Source organism: Ictidomys tridecemlineatus, chromosome 3, assembly GCF_052094955.1.
Source record: "Ictidomys tridecemlineatus isolate mIctTri1 chromosome 3, mIctTri1.hap1, whole genome shotgun sequence".
Lineage (NCBI taxonomy): Eukaryota > Metazoa > Chordata > Mammalia > Rodentia > Sciuridae > Ictidomys > Ictidomys tridecemlineatus.
The window spans coordinates 19,484,149-19,499,073 of record NC_135479.1 but is presented as its reverse complement, the minus strand read 5'-3'; the positions used below and the strand labels follow the sequence as shown (position 1 = coordinate 19,499,073).

General features: G+C 43.5%; 2 protein-coding genes across 6 annotated transcripts; both read left to right on the top strand.

Moving 5' to 3' along the window:
- The first annotated feature begins 1,327 nt into the window (after nt 1-1,327).
- On the top strand, nt 1,328-4,472 carry Rpl27 (ribosomal protein L27). The gene is made up of 5 exons (XM_005321911.4): nt 1,328-1,439; nt 1,689-1,771; nt 2,521-2,690; nt 4,167-4,277; nt 4,388-4,472. Exons 2-5 carry the CDS (start codon nt 1,691-1,693, stop codon nt 4,434-4,436), a joined length of 411 nt encoding a protein of 136 aa, XP_005321968.1. The 5' UTR covers nt 1,328-1,439; nt 1,689-1,690; the 3' UTR covers nt 4,437-4,472.
- A 2,612-nt stretch (nt 4,473-7,084) lies between these two features.
- Nucleotides 7,085-14,864, top strand: Ifi35 (interferon induced protein 35). 5 transcript variants are annotated; one of them, XM_078041049.1, is made up of 8 exons: nt 7,085-7,309; nt 12,854-12,961; nt 13,099-13,197; nt 13,528-13,696; nt 13,771-13,877; nt 13,979-14,165; nt 14,266-14,372; nt 14,557-14,864. In XM_078041049.1, the coding sequence occupies exons 1-8, from the start codon at nt 7,289-7,291 to the stop codon at nt 14,746-14,748; spliced, it is 990 nt and encodes a 329-aa protein (XP_077897175.1). In that variant the 5' UTR covers nt 7,085-7,288; the 3' UTR covers nt 14,749-14,864. The 5 variants fall into 5 exon arrangements, with proteins under 5 accessions (XP_077897175.1, XP_077897177.1, XP_077897176.1 ...); XM_078041051.1 differs by having other exon boundaries at nt 12,848-12,961; XM_078041050.1 differs by having other exon boundaries at nt 7,086-7,309; nt 13,549-13,696.
- Nucleotides 14,865-14,925: the final 61 nt, after the last annotated feature.

The following is a 14,925-nucleotide window of genomic DNA, read 5'->3' as shown; positions in this document are numbered from 1 at the left end:
GTCAAGTGCTCTTATTTAAATCTTGTCTCTCCCTCCTGTCTCCTGATAGTGCACACAGTGGGCACTAATAAATGTCCCATTGTGTTCCCTTGGGGGGGGTGGTCGGGAGAGGAAAATTCAGACTATTTCCCCCACCTAGCTTCGTGAAGAGAACTACGAAAAAGGGGACAGTGGAGCAGAAAGCCCGTATAGACGCGCCCTCCCTTCTCTGGCTAGCATAAACCAGACTGGATTTCTTTCCTCTCATCTACTGCTAGAGCTGCTAATAAACTTTAATTTAAGGTGGGAGCAGTGGCACAGGCTCCCAATCCCAGCAAAACGGAGGTTGAGGCAGAAGGATAGCAAATTCGAAACAAGCCTCCACAATTTAGTGAGACCTTATACCAAAAAATAAAAAGGGGGACTGAGATTGTGGCTCAGTGGTAGAGCGCTCGCCTAGCACGTGTGAGGCGCTGGGTTCCATTCACAGCACCATACAAAAATAAATAAATAAAAATAAAGGTATTGTATCCAACTGTAACTTAATAGAAAAAAAGATATTGTGTCCGTCTACAACTAAAAAATATATATAAATATTTTTAAATAAATAAAAAGGGACGGGGCACGTGGCACACCCCTGTAATCCCAGCGGCTCAGGAGACTGGTGGGTTCAAAGCCAGCCTCAGAAGCCGTGAGACGCTAAGAAACTCAGTGAGACCCTGCTACTAATAAAATATGAAAAAGGCCTGGGGGTGTGGCTCAGTGGTTGAGTTCCCCTGAGTTCAATACCAAGTACCCCACCCCTCAAAAAACTAAATATTAAAAAAATTAAAAGGGGGCTGGGGATGTGGCTCAAGCGGTGGCACGCTCGCCTGGCATGCGTGCGGCCCGGGTTCGATCCTCAGCACCACATACCAACAAAGATGTTGTGTCCGCCAAAAACTAAGAAATAAATATTAAAAAATTCTCTCTCTCTCTCTCTCTCTCTCTCTCTCTTAAAAATAAATAAATAAATAAATAAATAAATAAATAAATAAATAAATAAAAAGGATGGGGCTGGGGCTGGGGTTGTGGCTCAGCGGTAGAGAGCTCGCCTAGCACGTGCGAGGCCCTGGGTTTGATCCTCAGCACCACATAAAATAAATAAAATAAAGATAATGTGTCCAAGTACAAGTAAAAAAAAATAAATATAAAATAAAAGAACTGGGTGTATATGTAGCTCAGGGGTAGAGCGCCCCTGAGTTCAATCCTCAGTCCACACACACACACACAAAGTTGTTCGATTCAACTAAACAAGCTGCCAAACCCTGCTTTCTCCTCCAAGCTTATTGGGCGCAACACAGGCACCAAGGCGAGGCCTGAGGGGCGGGCCAGGAAGTGAGGTCACTCCTCCGCAGGGTGAAAGGTTAGCGGAAGTATACTTTCTTCCTTTCTGCTGTATCCCCGGCTGCTTGCTGTCGGTGAGTAGAGGTTCGGTCAGGGACTTCAATCCGCATCCATCCTTGGCTTGCGGGCTGAATTGCCGGGTGCATTCAGTCCTTAGGCCTCTGACGGCTTCGTAGCGGATTCCTTCCCGAGACCAGTGCCTGCGAGTGGCTTGGGTCAAGACGGCAGTGAGCAGTCTGAAGTTCCGGGCCCACGCAGGCATTGGCTCGGGAGTCTTTGGCTTAACGAATTTTTGAGCCTTTCCTTCTCCTTGCTCTCTGCAGAAATGGGCAAGTTCATGAAACCCGGGAAGGTGGTGTTGGTCCTAGCCGGACGCTACTCCGGACGCAAAGCTGTCATTGTGAAGGTATCAGTCCACCGGCCTCCTCCCCCTTGCATCCGGGGACCCGGAGGGTTGTGGGGGGTTGTGGAGGGCGAAGAGGCTTGGAATTTAAGACCTACTTCCGGGGAATGGTGATGCATGAGGGTTTTTAAGAGAGGAAGGGAAGATGCAAAATAAAAACAAATGTGAGGGCTGGGGATGTGGCTCAAGCGGTAGCGCGCTCGCCTGCCATGCGTGCGGCACGGGTTCGATCCTCAGCACCACATACCAACAGAGATGTTGTGTCCACCGAGAACTGAAAAATAAATGTTAAAAATTCTCTCTCTCTCTCTCACTCTCTCTCCTCTCTCACTCTCTCTTTAAAAAAAAAACAAAAAACAAATGTGAGACGTTCTCCACCAAAGATGCTTTAAATTATAATAGTGGTCTACGTTTTACTGGACGCCTTATAGGTGTAGTCATGTAATTCTGCTTTAACTATGAAAGAATTCCTTTCTAATGCTAAGGTTTAGAGGACTTAATTTGCTAAGACTAAACAGGTAATTGCTGCAATTCTGTAAGAGAAACTGTTTAGTCAAAATGTTGACTGAGTGTATTTTACTCTTTATTTGCTGCCTACCCACAGTTTTTGTGACCTCTTTAAAGTTTTCCTTGTACTCCAGTTGCACATATCACCTGTCTTGCTGTTGTGACACATACACATATTCCACATATCTAGCACAGGACCTAAACGGGCACTCAGTTAATAACAAATGTAATACTCGTTTATTTAGAATATTGATGATGGCACATCAGACCGTCCCTACAGCCATGCTCTGGTGGCTGGAATCGACCGCTATCCTCGCAAAGTGACAGCTGCCATGGGCAAGAAGAAAATCGCCAAAAGGTCAAAGATCAAGTCTTTTGTGAAAGTTTATAATTACAATCACCTCATGCCCACAAGGTGAGCATTTAAGAATTGATAGGAGTGTGATTTTTATATTTTCATGGTACTAGGGATTAAACCCAGTGCCTCACTCATCTTAGGCAAGTACTCTACCACTGAACTACATGTCTGGACTATTTTTTTCTTTTTTGAGGAAAAGAAGGGTCTTGCATAGTTGCCTATCTTGGCAAAGGACTTGGGATGTGGTAGAAAAACATCCTTGGGTTCAATTCTCCAGTAACAAAAAAAAAAGAAAAAAATTGCTCTTTATCTGTCTTTATGTTAGCTAAAGATTGTCACCTTGTCTTTTATGATAAACACAGGCATAGGTTCCTAGTGAGCCCGTGAAAAACATAGACTATCTTGGTACACTGGTTATAAGAATTGAGAGTCCTTGGACTGAGTATATAGCTCAATTGGTAGAGTGCTTGCCTTGCATGCACAAGTCCTTTTGGGTATGGTGGCCTGTGTCTACTTGGGGAGGTTTAAACACAAGGATCACCACAATTTCAAGGCCACCCTTGGCAACTTAGAAGACACTCTCAAAAACGGGGTATAGCTTAGGAGTAGAACACCCCTGTGTTCAGTCCCCACTACCTTGTCTGCCACTGTCCCTCCTCAAGAGTCCTGAACAATTATTGCCAGAGCCTGGCAGCATGTTTCTTAAAATTCATGCTAGAACTGCCCATTTGCTTTGGTTTACTAATCTAAAAGCTGAGCAGGCTGGGTCTGGGGATGTAGCTCAGTGATCAGGTACTCTCCTAATGAGGATGTGACTTTAATCCCCAGACCTAAAATTTTAATTTTAAAAGATATGACTGCTCTTTCTTGGGTGCTGGACTATGGTGAGATTGATATAGCTAGCTCCTTACTGGTTACTTTGACAGAATATGAATAATACTAAGTGAAATGGATATAAATAGAAACTTAGCCAAGTGCCATTTTGAAAGTTAGAAAAAAAAAAGGACCAGTATGATGATTTTTAGCTCAAAAAATAGGAGTTGTGGAAAATTGAGAGGAGATTTTTCAATGACTTGAGTCTGTGAAAATGAATATTTAGTAATGAGGATTTCCAAAGAATATTATTGGGGCATCAGCATTTACTTATTTATTTGTTTGTTTGCTTATTTATTTTTGTGATACTGGGGATTGAACCCAGGGGCACTTAACCACATCACCAGCCCTTTTTTATTTTGCGACAGTCTCACTAAGTTGCCTAAGCTGGCCTTGAACTTTTTGATCCTCCCACCTCTGCCTCCTGAGATATAGGATTATATGTATGTACCACCGTGCTCTTTATTTATTTATTCTTATGTGGTGCTGAGGAAAGAACCCAGCACCTCGCACATGCTCTACTGCTGACCCCAGCCCCAGCCCCTTTAGCAGTTTTTGATGAGAGCTGCTATGGAGTCGGACCCTGACCACCCCAGTGTCACAGAGGACTTGGTTATGTGAAAGCCCTAGTTAATCCTACCTTTCCACCATTGTTCCCAGGTACTCTGTTGATATCCCCTTGGACAAAACTGTCGTCAACAAGGATGTCTTCAGAGACCCTGCTCTTAAACGTAAGGCCCGTCGGGAAGCCAAGATTAAGTTTGAAGAGAGGTAAGTGGTTTCTGTAGTATGTGTTAGCATATAGTTTTACTAATGTACATGAAAAAGTTTGGTCTTCTTGTTCCATTCTTAATCTTTATCCCTTTTTTTCCCCTTTCTAGGTACAAGACAGGCAAGAACAAATGGTTCTTCCAGAAGCTTCGGTTTTAGATATTTTTGTTGTTGTTTCCATCATTAAAAACAAAATTTAAAAAAAAAAAACCTTTGTCTACATGTTGTACAAGACTGGGTAAAGGAGAACATTCATAGGATAAGATAACTGGTTAGTAAATAGAAAACTGTGGGTGAATATTTAAAAATCTTTGTAGGGCTTAAAGACTACTTCTGTCCACTGATTGATAATGTTTTAATGATGTGACTGCCTTCTATAGGTAAAGTGTGGTCTGCTGCCCCAAAAGGCTGCTCCTGACATTTTTAGTTGAGGTAGTATACCACTGTGTAGAATTCCTTAGCATTCCTGGTTTCTACACATTACAAATCTGGAGAACCTAAGCCATGACTTGTCCCCATTTGACACCTTAGCACAGGAGATTACCTGTATGATTTGTTGACCCACAGATTGCCAAAGTCCAGCTTTCCCCAGACTAGTGAATCAGAGTTTACATTTTTAGTGTTTCTGTCTTTGGTACTGAGAATTGAACTCAGGGCCGCATACATGCTAGGCAAAACAGTCTAAACTAAATCTCCAGCACTTTTTAATTTTTAAAAAAATTTTTTTTAGTTGTAAATGGACACAATAGCTTTATGTGGTGCTAAGGATTGAACCTAGTACCTCACATGTCCCGACCGGCAGGACACATCAACGTGGGCAGCGAACCTAGAGAGGAATGAAGGGACAAGAGACACGAAAGGTGACAGCAAGACAAAAGTTCTGATCAAGCTGCAAACTTTTATTGTTCACACAGGGGTATTTATGGGCTGGGGATGGGGGAGCTCTCTTATTGGCAGTTGCTGGAAGTCTTCACAAGGTGAGATAACGCAGGATGTTTCAGGAAGACAGATGGCAGCAGGATGTCTCCCAGGGGGCTGTTTCTTGTAACTGTCAGGCTATTCTTTGAAGGAGAACTCCCTTTTGGTCCCTGGCACTCACATATTTTTATTTTTTTTAGAGAGAGAGAGAATTTTTAATACTTATTTTTCAGTTCTCGCAGACACAACATCTTTGTTGGTATGTGGTGCTGAGGATCGAACCCGGGCTGCACACATGCCAGGCGAGCGCGCTACCGCTTGAGCCACATCCCCAGCCCACTCACATATTTTTAAAGGAGATGAAGAGACTCTTACCCTCTGTCAGTGTGGCAGAGACTGGCATGAAAGTTTGATTCAAGGGACTTGGGAACTCTATTGTATCACCATTGTGCAATACAGGAAAGATTTGGCCATAGATCTGGCATTTTACCTCTTTTTTTTTTTAATCTGACCTTGTTTTACTCTTTGGCACTCAAGATGGACTGTCGGTAGAACTAGGATTCAGAAAGGCCCATTTGGGCTAGAAATGTTCTGTGGTAGAATGCTTGCCTACCATACCATGCACAAATCCCAAGGTTCAATCCGTAATACTGCCCTCCCCCCCCCCAAAAAAAACAACAAAACCTCCAAATAGGCCTGTTTGCCAAAGATTAGCACCTCACTTGGGTAACTGCAGTAGAAAAAATCCTGGACTGGTTAAAAATTCTTAGAAACTAATACAAGCCTCAGGCAGTGGTTCACACCTGTAACCCCAACTACTCAAGAGAATGTAGCAGGAGAATCAAGTTCAAAGCCAGCCTCAGCAACTTAAGGCCCTTAAGCAACTTGGATCCTGTCTCAAGAAGGGATGGGGATGTGACTGGTTAAGTGTCCCTGGGTTCAATACATCTGTGTGACCTTTGGCAAATTTCTAAGTCTGCCTTGATTTTCTTATCTGAAATGGGGAAAGTAGAACCAATTTTGTGGATTTCACAGACCTAATTCATGTGTAGCAGAATATTGGGCTCATAGCACAATTCATACACCAGCTATTACACTTTGTGAACTTCAGCTATAGCTTTTCTCTGTCCTGTTTGCATTCTCCACTGATAAAAACCATTATTAGGGCAGGTGCGGTGACACCTGTAATCCTAGCAGCTTCGGAGGTTGAGGATTGTGGGTTCAAAGCCAGCCTCAGCAATGGTGAGACACTTAGCAACTCAATGAGACCCTGTCTCTAAATAAAATACAAAATAGTGCCCCTGAGTTCAATCCCTATACCTCCCTCCAAAAAAACATTAGGGGCTGGGGTTGTAGCTCAGTGGTACAGCACTTGCCTAGCATAAAAGTAAGCACCACATGAAAGTAAGTAAATAAAGGTATTGTGTCCATCTACAACTAAAGTTTTTTAAAAGTACATTATTAATGTTTACATGTGCCCACATCATTCTAGGATCTGGAGAAACACTCAGGAACAGAAAAAATTCTGTTGACAGGTTTGTCTAGATTACCTGGAAATGGTTGACTGGGGCCAGTATCTACTTTGCAGTTGCTTGTGAGGTAGCTTCTCTTGAAACCTTATTGCTGGGTAGTCAGGATTTTTTTTGTTTTTGAAGGAGAAGGGGGTACTGGGGATTTAACCCTGAAGCAATTTAGCACTGAGCTATATCCCCATCCCCTTTTATTTTGAGACAGGGCCAAATTAAGTTACTTAGGGCCTCTAAATTGCTAAAACTGGGCTTGAATTTGCTTATCCTTCCGTCTCAGCCTCCAAGCCACGGGAATCACAAGCATGCCCCACTGCGCATGACTGGGTAGTCAAGTTTTCAACATCAGGAAGCTCCACCTAGAGGTGGAGAAGCTGGGATTTCCCTGAAATGAAAGTGGAAGCAAAAAGACTTCCTGCAGAACCTTCACAAGTTTGTTTCAGGCGCATTGGGGCTGGAGGAGACCAAAGTCCCTCAAAGCATATAAGCAAGAATTTTGTTGTGGTGGAATCTGCCACTCTGTGACCAGCTCTAAAGCCTCAACTTTTACCCAAGGGACCCAGACCCATGTCAGTGACCATCAATACTGTAAGTGAGAAGAAGGGGGGCTGGGGGGGGGAAGCAGAGGAGCTCTTCTCTGGATCTTGAACTTGTGAACCTGCTCATCTCAGACCTGCTGAAGGGCTGGAAGAAACAAGGCTGGGATTATCCCTCCCAACCAGCAAGTCTTGATCTTGTGAATTTCTTGTGTGAATGTGTATTTTTTAGAAGAGAGAATCCATGCTTTTTTTTTTTTTTCCTGGTATGAACCCAGGGACGCTGTATCACTGAGTTACATTCCCCAGCCCTTTTTATTGTTTGTTTTGAGATGTGATCTTGTTAAATTGTAGAGGCTGGGCTCAAATAATTTATGATCCTCCTGCCTCAGCTTCCCAGATTGCTGGGATTACAGATGTGTACCACTCTGCCCCACTAGAGAATCCATACATTTTTTTAAGATACTCAAAGGGTCCTATGGCCCAAATAAGAACTTCTATGATGAGTCATGCCCTATTCCCAAAGATCTGTCCTCCCCAAAATAACCCTCACTTATATTTCCATACCAGCCTAACCACTGGCCTGCTCCAGGGTTGGGAATAAGTGTTCCCCCCTGAGAGTTAAATTTCTCTGACTCATGATGCTCTTATAGACTAAGCTCTGTGAGGGCTGGTCTCTGCATACCCTGTTTGGCATTGGTTGCCAGTGATTAGTACAGTCCCTAACATATATTAGACACTCAATAACCACTGTTGAGCCTGGCATGATGTCCTGCCTCTGTATTCCTAGCAGCTTGGGAAATTGAGGCAGGAGGTTCACAAATTCAAGGCCTTGGCCTGGGGATATAGCTCAGTTGATAGAGTGCTTGCCATTCAAGGCCAGTCCCCTTAATTTAGCAGGTCCCTACTCAATTTAGTGGGACCCTGTGTCAAAAAAAAGGGAGTTGCCGATGTGGCTTAGTGGTACAGTACTTACTTAGTGAGTGCAAGCCCTGAGCTCAATTCCCAGCACCATCAAAAATAAATAGATAGATAGAGTGATTGACTGATTGATTTTAAAAATGAAAATAAAAAGGGCTGGGGAAGTAGTTCAGTGGTAAAGTGACCCTGGGTTCAGTTCCCAATAGTGAAAATAAACAAATAAACACTGTTGAATGAATGAGTGAATCTCACCCTCTCTCCTGTTTTTTCAGCCTTTCCTGATACTACCCTATGTGTTCCACATAACGAAATTTCTCCCTTGGCAATTTTTCATTTGCCCCCAAAAAACCACAGGCTCTGGAGCCAGCCTGGTTGATTTTAAATCCTAATTTGTTCAAAGTGTGTCACCCTGAGCAAATCATTAGATGTAGTAAGTTTATACTCTAGGGCTGGGGATGTAGCTCAGTGATAGAGTACTTGCTTAGCATGTGCAAGGCCCTAGGTTCATTCCCAGCAATGCAAAAACAAAATAAAATAAACAGTCTTATCCCATTTCCTCACCTATAAGATGGGAATGAGAGCCAAACATAGTGGTGCACACCTGTAATCCCAGTGGCTCAGGAGGTTGAGATAGATAGAAGGATCACAAGTTTAAAGCCAGCCTTAGCAACTTAGGGAGACCCTGACTCAAAAAATAACAAAAAGGGCTAGGGATGTAGCTCAGTGATAAAGCATATCCCCAGTACCAAAAAAAAAAAAAAAAAGAAAAAAGAAAAGAGAGATGGAGATGGGAATTATATTAAACCTCCTCACAAGATTACCTATCTACAAGAATTAATTAAACTATAGGGGGTGGGCTGGGGATATGGCTCAAGGGGTAGTGCGCTCGCCTGGCACGTGTGTGGCCCGGGTTGGATCCTCAGCACCACATACAAAGATGTTGTGTCCGCCGAGAACTGAAAAATAAAAATATTAAAATTCTCTCTTTCTCTCTCTCACTCTCTCTTAAAAATAAATAAATAAAAAATAAACTACAGGGGGTTGGGGTTTTGGCTCAGTGGTAGAATACTTGCCTAGCATGCATGAGGCACTGGGTTCGATCCTCAGTACCACATAAAAATAAAATAAAGATTGTGTCCACCTAAAACTAAAAAATAATTTAAAAAAAACAAGTATAGGAATTATACTACAAAAATTGTACTATAGCCAGATGCATGCAATGGCACATGCCTGTAATTCCAGCTACTCAGCAGCAGGAGCATCACAAATTCAAGGCCAACCTTAACAGTTTATCAAGGTCCTCAGCAACTTAGCAAGATTCTGTCTCAAAAAATAAAAAAGAGCAGGGAGGGGGCATGAGGGTAGAAAAGATGGTAGAATGAGACGGACATCATTACCCTAGGTACATGTATGATTGCATGAATGATGTGACAATTTCATGTAAATCAGAGAAGTGAAAATTGTGCTCCATTGTGTACAATGAATTGAAGAGCTTTCTGCTGTCATGTATAACTGATTAGAACTAAATAAAATAAAAAAAAATTAAGGGCCAGGGCTATGGCTCAGCAGTAGAGTGCTTGTCTAGCATGCGTGAGGCCCTGGGTTCGATCCCTAGCACCACATAAAAATAAGTAAAATAAAAGCATTGTGTCCAACTACAACTAAAAATTAAATATTTTTTTAAGAGAGAGAGAATTTTTAATATTTATTTATTTATTTTAGTTTTTGGCGGACACAACATCTTTGTTTGTATGTGGTGCGGGGGATTGAACCCAGGCCGCACGCATGCCAGGCGAGCTCGCTACCGTTTGAGCCACATCCCCAGCCCAAAAAATTAAATATTAAAAAAAAAATTAGGGGCTGGGGATGTGGCTCAAGCGGTAGCGCGCTCGCCTAGCGTGTGTGCGGCCCGGGTTCGATCCTCAGCACCACATACAAATGAAGATGTGTCTGCCAAGAACTAAGAAAAAATAAATAAAAATGTTAAAATTCTCTCTCTCTCTGTCCCCCTCTCTCTCTCTCACTTTCTCTTTAAAAAAAAAAAAATTAAAAGGTGTGAATAGCGCAGTGGTAAAGCACACTGGCTTCAATTCCCAGTCCAAAAAATAAATAAATAAAAAGAGTAAGGAAAGGGGTGGGACTGAGGAATGTAGTTTATCTTGAGTAATTACCTCTAACAACCTACCATAATACAAGGTTCAATCCCCAGTACTATAAACAAGTAATTAAAAATAAAAAAGAATTACACTATTAAGTTTGGTAAAAAATGATAAGAATTAGACTAGATAACCCATAAATTAATATAGGAAAAACTTAGGCTACTATAGCACATACCAAATGCTCAATGTGTTTGTTATCATCAATACTCTTTTCAGAAATGGAGCTCCCAAGGACAACCTTGATTCACCCCACCTCACTCCCACCTCCGATAAAACTATTGTTTTGCAGTGCTGAGATTGAACCCAGGGATATACTACCACTGAGCCCTAGCCCTAGCCCTTTTTACTTTTTTCTGAGGGGTATCCTAGGTATTGAACCCAACAGTGTTTTATCACTGAGCTACATCTTCACCCTTAACTTGCAATTTTCCTGCCTCAGCCTCCTCAGTGGCTGGGATTGCTGGTATGTGCCACCACACCTAGCTTAAAACTGGTCTCAGGACCTTTATATCAGGGTACAGTGATGCATGCTTATAATCCCAGAGACTCAGGAGTCTGAAACAGGAGGATTGCAAGATCAGGGGCAGCCTCAGCAAGTTAGTAAGGTCCTTAAGCAATTTAGAGACCATCTCAAAATAAAGGTATGGCTAGGGATGTAGGTTGCTCAGTGATAAAGCACCTCTAGTTTCAATCAGTACCACAAAAAAGAAAAAAGAAAGGCAAGCTCTTAACATCTTGTTTTGTTTTTATTTATTTATGTTTTGATTTTTGCAGTGCTGGAGAATCAAATCCAGGGCCTCACTGCATGCTAGGCAAGGGTTCTACCACTGAGCTACACCCTCAGGCCAGGAGGTGGTTTTATGATACATGAATAAGTCTGACTATTCTTGATACATATTAGGTCCTTAATAGCCACTGACACACTTCCCTTGCCTGTTGGTATAATGCCTGTTTGGCTACAAAACTCAGGGACCCACAGGTCCAAAATCTTGGCATTGTTTCTGGTTCATTGCCCTCTGCTAAATAAGGCAAGACTCCAAGGAGTCTTTTTTTTTTTTTTGTACTGGGGAGTGAACACAGGAGGGGTCTGCCACTGAGCTCCCTCCCTCATCCTTTATTTATTTATTTATTTTTAATTTTGAGACAGGGTTTTGATAAGTTGCTGAAACTAGCCTTGAACTTGCAATCCTCCTGCTTCAGCCTCCTGAGTAACTGAGATAACAGGCATGTACCACCACAGCTAGGGACCTTTTTCACTATTCATAAACCAGCATAATTTGGTCAAGCTCTAGTTTTCCTCTGCTTAAAAAAATAAACTCACTGAATTTTTTCAGTGCCTTTGGTAACATGCTCTCACCCTATCATTCATTCACTTCATGCATTCATTCAACATACATTTAGTGAAAGTCTTTTGTGTCAGGCACTTTTCTGGACACTGGGGATACAGAGGTGACCAGGACAGAGTCTCATCTTTCCAAGTAAGCTCACTCTTCTCTGAGCTAACCTTATTTAAACACAGTTAAATTTGACCTTCCTAACCACAGTGTGAACTCTGCCAGCCAGGGTCTACTCCAGCCCACAAACAAAGGTATATTTTATCTGTATCCCTGATGCCATTTCCCTGCCTGTGCTGTTGGCTGTCTCTCCGGACCTACTCCAAATCACATCAGCCTGAAAGGTTGGCACATGGAAAAAGTTGCAGTTAAGAGATAAGCTAGGAGATATATAAATTCTTGCTGGCTCTGGGCTTGATTTCTTCTCTGAACAGCACTGGTTGGAATCTGGAATCAGCCTGCCTAGGGCCAAATGACTTTGGGCAAGCCATTTAACCTCAATTTTGGTTTTCTTTTTTTGTAAAATAAGGATAAAAGGATAACTATCATATAAAGCTGTCATGAGAATTGAGGGATATAATCCATATAAAAGGCCTTAGCGGGCTGGGGATGTGGCTCAAGAGGTAGTGCGCTCGCCTGGCATGTGTGCAGCCCTGGTTCCATCCTCAGCACCACATACCAACAAAGATGTTGTGTCCGCCGAGAACTAAAAAATAAATATTAAAAATTCTCTCTCTCTCTCTCTCCTCTCTCTTTAAAAAAAAAAAAAAAGTAAAAAATAAAAAAATAAAAGGCCTTAGCTCAGTGCCTAACATATTGTAAGTTATTTAGTAAATAATAGCAAATAGTTTGGGGGTATAACTCAGTGGTAGAATGTGTGCCTTGCATTTGCAAGGCCTGGGGTTCAATCCCTAACCCCACCCCACAAAAAAACAAGTTAGCAAACAGTATTATGGCATTATGCAACTCAACCTCCACTCCTCCTAGAGGCCTCCCTTGCTGTGTTAATCCCTCTGGACTACTTCCTCTAAACTCCTGCTGACCTTTACAATCAGTGACTGTGCATTGACTATCTTAGGTAGTTTGGTATAGGCCCCAGGGCTGGACCCTTAATTTCCACTGCCCTGTGTTAGGGCTCACTGTCTCATAGCGGCAGCTTGATGAGTGTTTTTTAAGCTCTAGATCTGCGGTAACAAACCAGCCATGGCTGCTGCAATGCTCCAGCCCTTCCTAGAGCAGCTGAGGCTAGCCATCCCCAGGTGGAGTGTGCCAGGACCAGCCCAGGGCAAGGTAAAGGGTTTGGGTTGTTCTGAGGCCAATCATCATGTCTGCTTCTGGGGAGTCCAGAAAAGGACGCTCTTCCCCTGGGCTTGCTTGTTCTCTGGAAAGGCAGGTGACTAGTTGTTTGTTCCCTTGTGTTCCAATAGACCCTCTGCATCCTTCAGGAGGAGCAGGTCAGACTAAAGATGAGACTGCAGGAGTTGCAGCAGCTAAAAAGGGAGCTCAGGAATTCTCCCAAAGACAAGGTAAGCAGGAAGATGACATTCAGTCTGCTGGAAAAGAGCTGGGGAGTTCTTTACTTTGGGCCCTGCCACTTCCTTGCTGTGTGACCTCAATGTGTTACTTTAACTCTCTGAGCCACAGTTTTCTCATCTGTAAAGTAGAACTACCTCTCAGCTTTGTATGAGAACAAACTAAAATCTTATATATAAAGTGTCCATTATGGGACTGAGCTATGTTATCCATTCATCAATCCAGCTCTTCTTTCAGTAAATGTATTCAGCTCTGTCAATCAAACTGAATTGGGGGCACCATCTACTCAGGAGGGATTAGGGACCTTTCTAACCCTTTATCAGCCTCCCTTTCTGTACCTCCAGATTCCATTCCCTGTACCAGAATTCCCCTTAGTGTTCCGAGGACACACTAAGCAGGGCAGACCAGTGCCCAAGTCTTTAGTTTCCAATCTTCGGATCTGCTGCCCTCTGCCTGGAGGGTCTGCTCTGGTCATTTTTGATGACCCCAAAGGTGAGCTTGGGGTGAATCTCAGGAGGGAGGCTGGGAGGTCTCCCAGTATTGACCATGTTCTTCCTGCTATCCAGTTGCTGATCAAGTGCTTCAACAAAAGGAACATAAGATTGACATGGAGGAGTGCTGGCTGCGGGTACAGGTCCAACCCTTGGAGCTACCCATGGTGACCACTATCCAGGTAACAGAATGATAAGATCCTGGGATATGGAAAGGGTGTGCTGTACCTGGGCTTCAAGAAATAGACTGAGTCTGGGATCACTCCTGCCTGTCTCTTCCTAGGTGTCCAGCCAGAGGAATGACCAGAGGGTATTGGTTACTGGATTTCCTGCTGAACTCAGGCTGAGTGAGGAGGAGCTACTGGACAAGCTGGAAATCTTCTTTGGCAAAGCCAGGAATGGGGGTGGGGACGTGGAGACTCGGGAACTGCTGCAAGGAAGTGTTGTGTTGGGTTTTGCTAAGGAAGAAGGTAAGGGCCTACTGCAGGGAGATTAGATTTCAGTGTGCATGAGGTCACAAGAGAGGAGAGGGCTTGAGGGTAAAAGTCTACCCTTCCTTGTTCCCCACAGTGGCCCAGAACCTGTGCCGGATTGGCCAATTCAGAGTGCCATTGGGAAGGCAGGAGGTTCCTCTGAGAGTCTTTCCCTATGTGAGTGGGGAGATCCAGAAGGCTGAGGTAAGTGGAACGGTGGATGATGGGGATTTAGACCTGTCTATCTGCCATAAACCTGCCCTAGGATCAGGGCCTCTAAACCCTACCTACCTTACCCACCACCATCCTGACCCTTCCATATTCTCACAGGGCATCTGCTGCCCCAATCTCTTGATGAGTCTTTTCCATCTCCTGGCTTATTTTTCAGATCAGATCCCAGACAGTTCTCCGCTCAGTGCTGGTACTCAACATTCCCGATGTCCTCGATGGCCCAGAGATGCATGACATCTTAGAGATTCACTTCCAGAAGCCCACTCGAGGGGGTGGGGAGGTGGAAGCCCTGGCAGTTGTGCCCCCAGGAAAGCAGGGCCTGGCAGTCTTCACCTCTGAGTCAGTCTAGGTTCTCCAACCAGCTGCGGTTGGGTAAGCATAGATCTTTACGTTTACTGACAGGGGGAAGGGATTACACATTGTGAACCGCTGCCAGGGAAGAGTAAAACTGCCTACTTGGCATGATGTCCTTCCTCATTTCATTCATAAAAGGAAACTTGATTTGGGTATGGAAGGGAGACTGGGA